The sequence below is a fragment of the Camelina sativa genome, chromosome 8 (genome assembly GCF_000633955.1).
Source record: "Camelina sativa cultivar DH55 chromosome 8, Cs, whole genome shotgun sequence".
Lineage (NCBI taxonomy): Eukaryota > Viridiplantae > Streptophyta > Magnoliopsida > Brassicales > Brassicaceae > Camelina > Camelina sativa.
The window spans coordinates 5,476,998-5,482,855 of record NC_025692.1 but is presented as its reverse complement, the minus strand read 5'-3'; the positions used below and the strand labels follow the sequence as shown (position 1 = coordinate 5,482,855).

General features: G+C 39.5%; 2 protein-coding genes across 3 annotated transcripts in view; one reads left to right on the top strand and one right to left on the bottom strand.

Annotated features, from left to right (window-relative positions):
• On the bottom strand, positions 2-1,952 carry LOC104706302. Its single transcript, XM_019228350.1, has 4 exons — positions 1,015-1,952; positions 821-937; positions 165-513; positions 2-77 (listed from the first exon to the last, which is right to left on the bottom strand). Exons 1-2 carry the CDS (start codon positions 1,675-1,677, stop codon positions 839-841), a joined length of 762 nt encoding a protein of 253 aa, XP_019083895.1. The 5' UTR covers positions 1,678-1,952; the 3' UTR covers positions 2-77; positions 165-513; positions 821-838.
• The window catches only part of LOC104706301 (subtilisin-like protease SBT6.1), a 5,566-nt gene continuing 2,157 nt past the window's right edge, over positions 2,450-5,858 (top strand). The window contains exons 1-7 of one of the 2 annotated variants that reach the window (XM_010422476.2): positions 2,450-3,132; positions 3,291-3,419; positions 3,542-3,694; positions 3,957-4,073; positions 4,151-4,335; positions 4,451-4,714; positions 4,819-4,976. In XM_010422476.2, coding sequence (XP_010420778.1) covers positions 2,584-3,132; positions 3,291-3,419; positions 3,542-3,694; positions 3,957-4,073; positions 4,151-4,335; positions 4,451-4,714; positions 4,819-4,976 — 1,555 coding nt within the window. In that variant the 5' untranslated portion in view covers positions 2,450-2,583. Of the gene's footprint in view, positions 3,133-3,290; positions 3,420-3,541; positions 3,695-3,956; positions 4,074-4,150; positions 4,336-4,450; positions 4,715-4,818; positions 5,127-5,858 lie in introns of both variants that reach the window. The other variant, XM_010422477.2, reaches the window with a different exon arrangement.

Here is a 5,858-nt window from a genome sequence, read left to right as displayed (position 1 = left end):
TTGAAGCCTGCAGTTACATCTGCATTGCATAGAGCTTTGATGCAATGCTCCATGTGGTGCCTTGTCTCATATGGTGCCTGTTTAGTTAACACAAGTTAAAAAGGTAATTCCCACTGATGAAATGAAATGATTAGTACAATTTGAAGAATTCAGGAGATGCATACCCAATCATGACAAGCAACAAGAAAATGATCAGCCCCATCGGTTCTATTGAAGAAAGGGTACTTGGCACTGATGTGCTCAGTGTATTCCTTAAGAAACTGGCGTAGGTTTGTGCGGTTGTGAGAGTTACGCACATAAAGCTTGAATTCTAGCATCCGTGCACTAAATGGCATATAGTACAAGTGAGCCCTTCTGGGGTCCTTTACAGTGTACTGCTTGTTTTCTTCCATCAACTTCATGAACCATCCTTCTGATGCATACAATCCCTTGAGTATTGGAGTATGGAAAATGGGGCAGCTTCCTTCCTTATATACATAAACTTTGAGCATCCGTTCCATAAGTTCGTAACTCCTGAGATGGATAACTGAATCGGGTAAGTCAAGATTACCTCTTTTATAGGAAGGCACTACCAAACAGACCAAATTTGTGAACTAAACATATTATATGAACTCAGGCTTTCCCTTGTCCCTCTCTTCTCGATACTAACTTCCAAATAGAAAACTGTCTCAACTTTGGACCTTATGGCATGAATTTTATTCTTTACACATTACAAAAGGAATGTCAAGAGATTCATATACACCTGTATCTGTATGCACCATACTCTTTTTCTTAACCAGTAAACTTAGTTTAGAATAAGGCTTATGTTCTGCAATTTTACCTCTTAAACATGGAAACATTACTGGAGTTCCCGTTCAAGTTTTGCAACAGGAGCATTCTCTATCTCCTTCCTTGCAGCTAATATCTCTGCATCTCTCATAGAAGACCAACGCGGTCGCTACATTGGAAGCAGTATCTTCTCAATTAAAGTCTCACAGGTAAAAACAAACTAAAAGGGACAGCTGCAAAACTTACCATTGCTCGTGAAGTTCTACGATGCCTTGCTAAAATCCGATTCATCTCCTCGATTGTTGTCACAGTTTTTGGTGGAAGATTACACTGCATCTTCTTCTTCTTCCTAACTTGCTTAGAAACTAGCAAGGCACTATTTCCAGAAACAGGTAGCTTCCCCACCGAGGAAGCAGGACCAGCTATAGATGAACTAGCACTTAACATAGACCCCTTCACCTTCTTCTGGCTTTCAACCGACACATTTTGCACTTGATATCCATACTTACTAGTTGAAACTTCCGGACTTTGCTTTACACTACTTTCAACAACTTGTTTAATGACACTGACACTATCTTTTGCATCTTCAAAGCTCTCAAAATCAACAGTTTCATCAAACCCTTCATCATCCTCTGTCTCATTCCTTAGACCAAAACCTGAAACATTCCCATTTTTCTCCAAGACAGAATCCTCAGAAACGCTGACCGCAAGTGTGTTTCGTGACGGATTCATCATCTTATTGCTCTCATTGGGAAGTTTCAGTCTTCTACCATCAGGCAACAGATATCTCAAGGCGTCACCATATGAAAGTAACAACAAAACATGAGTAAAAGCCACAATCCCAACCAGGATAACCCATTTCCGAGTTCCACTTCGTGAATGTTTTCGGAGCTCAGATCTAACCTCCATGAGATGAATTACACAGAATCAAAAACCCATAAAACAGTTAAGTTCACCAACTTATCCTGCCGACACATTCAAGAAAACAAGAAAAGAAAAATGGAAAAGCAGAAGATTTCTGATGATCTTGATCTTCAAATGCAAATCAAAAACAGTCGTTGCTCAACTCAGAGTAAATTGAAGCTTTTGAGGTGGAAAAGACATGGATTTGAAGAGGCACCAATGGTAGAATCTTTAGACAACTCCGATTCAAGTGCAGTGTCTATTTGGTCTTCTTGTATTTGACGACCATTGACATTTTTTTGGCCAACATAAACTAAAATGGGTTATTAGTTCTATTATTTTAATGGATTTAGAAATCCAAACAAAAATTATTTGTTATTTAATTATTAATTTTAAAATATTTATTAAAATTATATGTTATTGGTTTTATGATTTACAAATACTTGTTAAAATCCGATATTATTTATTTAATGATTTGTTTTTGGATTTCAAAATGCACAGTATATTTTAAATGGATTTGAAAGTGTAAAATAGAAAGATTCAAATTCAAGGATAAAACATGTTATTTCAAAATCCATATGTTTTAATTTTAAGAATTTATAATTTCAGATGAATTTAGAAATCACCTCTTCGCCATCTTAATCATTTTAATAATTTTTGATTCTTAAAAAACCAAACCGAACCAGATCTGGATTACATTATAAACCGAATTGTTGAAAAATACTAAACCGAACTCAATAAAGCTAAACCAACCAACCGGTTCAAAAGTCGCTCCATCATCACTGCAGTGTTCATCACAGAGGGTCAGAGAAAATCAAAAATTACAAAAGGAGTGAAGCAAAATCACCAGGTACGGGGATGTGCGTGTGCGAATGAATCTTGCTATCAAACCCTAAATTCAACCAAATCGCCATGAAGGTGTTTGCACGAGCTTCTCCATATGCTTACAGATCCTATCTCCTCGTCATAGTCCTCTCCGTTTATATCTTCTGGCTCCGTCCCAGCACTCACCGTCCCCAGCACGAAAATCTCAATCCGCAGAACGTGACTCGCTCGGAGTCTGAGACTGCGACGGAGACGAACTACATAATCCGATTTAAGCAGTACAAACCGGCGAAAAACCATCGAATTTACCTCGAATCGAAGGTCCGATCCGGTGGTTGGGGTTGGATCGAGAGGATTAACCCGGCGTCGAAGTATCCGACTGATTTTGGTGTTCTATGGATCCGGGAAAGCGGGAAAGAGGACGTGGTTGGAGAGATTGAGAGGCTGGAGATGGTTAAAGACGTGAACGTTGAGTTTAAGTATCAGAGAGTTTTGCTTGGAGAGTCTTTTCTCGACGGGAATAAACGTCCAGGGAAGATCTTTACTCCGATGTCTTTCGAAGAAGGAACTGGTTCCTCTGCAATGGCGGATACAAGTAACACCACATTGAACTGGAGTAGACATCTTCTCAGTCAGGTGTGAGATTATTTAAGTTACATCTTCAGATATAATTCTATTTGTAAATAGGAATCTACTGGAATACCTGATTTTGTTAATGGGATCTATGTGTTAATTTTTCATATCGTAAACTGTAAGTGAGGTCTTTTACAAGTTACATTTATTCTATTTTGCAGAAGACTCAAGTTACGTCCTTGTTTGGAGCTGATGTTCTCTGGAAGAAAGGTTACACTGGTGCTAAAGTCAAGATGGCCATATTTGACACTGGGATAAGATCTGACCATCCTCATTTCCGCAATATCAAGGTACCAACTATTTCTCAAAGATTTTAGATACGAGTAGTGTTTAAGGCTGCTAGTTTTCTTTGATCTTCTACTTTTCTTGTCTTGTTAAGCTCTGAAGCTGGTATTGACGCAGTAACTTTCAGGAGCGTACAAATTGGACAAATGAGGACACTTTGAATGACAACCTGGGGCATGGGACCTTTGTTGCTGGTGTTATTGCTGGTCAAAATCCAGAATGTCTTGGTTTTGCCTCAGACACGGAACTCTATGCTTTCCGAGTGTTCACAGATTCCCAGGTAATGCATGATCACGCAACAGATATATCTTCTTATGTAGCAACTAAAAAGGGGATTAACGTTCCTTAAACGAAACTAACTCACACATGATCCATTGATTTTTATTTGTGTTTCCCCAATTACAGTTGCTAAGATACTGTTAGGTACACGTTGATCTTTATTTTTGTCCTCAAGATAGTATAGTTGCCATACATGTTTTCCCAGATATGCAAGTTAACTTAATCAATTAGGTTATGATAAGTTTGCGCTCAGCTTGTTGCAGGTATCATACACCTCATGGTTTCTTGATGCTTTCAATTATGCTATAGCAACAAATATGGATGTATTAAATTTGAGCATTGGGGGACCGGATTACTTGGATCTGCCTTTTGTAGAGAAGGTAATTGTTCCGTAAGCTCTTGGTTGAAGTTTGCATTATCCTGTTGGGTCAAGTGGTGGAGTATTTCTTTCGAACAGGTATGGGAAATAACTGCCAGCAATATCATTATGGTGTCTGCAATAGGAAATGATGGGCCACTTTACGGAACGTTAAATAATCCAGCTGACCAGAGTGATGTCATAGGTGTCGGTGGTATTGACTATGATGATCACATAGCTTCATTTTCATCTCGTGGCATGAGCACCTGGGAAATTCCTCATGGGTACTGTATTTCTTTCCTGCTTCTACATTCCCTTTTACAAACTCTACAACTGAAGAAATAGAAATACAAAATACTTGTTTTTATGCAGCTCCTAACTTGAAAATTTTGTGTACAGATATGGCCGTGTCAAACCAGATGTGGTTGCATATGGCCGTGACATTATGGGGTCAAAGATCAGCACTGGTTGTAAAAGCTTGTCTGGAACAAGTGTGGCTAGTCCTGTTGTTGCTGGTATTGTTTGTCTGCTTGTAAGTGTTATTCCTGAAGCTAGAAGGAAGGATCTGCTCAATCCAGCAAGCATGAAGCAGGCGTTGGTCGAAGGTGCTGCTAAGCTTTTAGGTCCTAATATGTATGAGCAGGGTGCAGGAAGAGTTGATCTGTAAGTTAACTTCTCCATACTGATAATCACCATTGGATTCTTTATTTTTATTTTGATCCTATTTCCGAAATTTTTTAGTGTCTAACTTTTCAACTCTTTGTCAGGTTAGAATCATATGAAATTCTAAAGAGCTACCATCCCCGGGCAAGCATTTTCCCGAGCATTCTTGATTATAATGATTGCCCATATTCCTGGCCCTTTTGTCGTCAGCCACTATATGCGGGTGCCATGCCTGTGATTTTCAACACTACAATTCTAAATGGTATGGGTGTCATAGGCTATATTGAAAGTCCACCAACATGGCATCCTGCAAACGAGGAAGGAAATCTGTTGAGCATTCACTTTAAGTACCCAGATATCATATGGCCCTGGACTGGTTATCTAGCTTTACACATGCAGATCAAGGAAGAAGGTGCACAGTTCGCAGGTGAAATAGAGGGAAATGTAACTTTGAAAATCTATAGCCCAGCGTCCCCTGGAGAAAGTGGGCCTAGAAGAAGTACGTGTTCTCTTCAGTTGAAACTGAAAGTGATTCCCACTCCACCACGAGCCAAACGTATTTTGTGGGATCAATTTCACAGCATAAAATATCCTCCAGGTTATATTCCAAGAGACTCTTTGGATGTCCGCAATGACATTCTTGATTGGCATGGCGATCACCTGCATACAAACTTTCACATCATGTACAATATGTTACGTGATGCTGGGTACTATATAGAGACTCTTGGTTCGCCCCTTACATGTTTCGATGCTCAGCAATATGGAACTCTATTGATGGTTGACCTCGAAGATGATTACTTTCCAGAAGAAATTGAAAAGCTCAGAGATGACGTTATAAATGCAGGACTGGGTCTGGTTGTGTTTGCTGAGTGGTATAATGTTGATACTATGGTGAAGATGAGATTCTTTGATGATAACACGCGCAGTTGGTGGACTCCAGTCACTGGAGGTGCAAATATCCCTGCACTTAATAACCTTCTCGCAGCGTTTGGGATTGCGTTTGGAGACAAAATTCTCAATGGGGATTTCAGTATTGATGGTGAGCAGAGTCGATATGCTTCTGGAACAAATATAGTCAGGTTTCCTGCTGGTGGGTTTTTGCACACTTTTCCTTTACTGGACAGCTCTGAGAGTGGTGCTACAC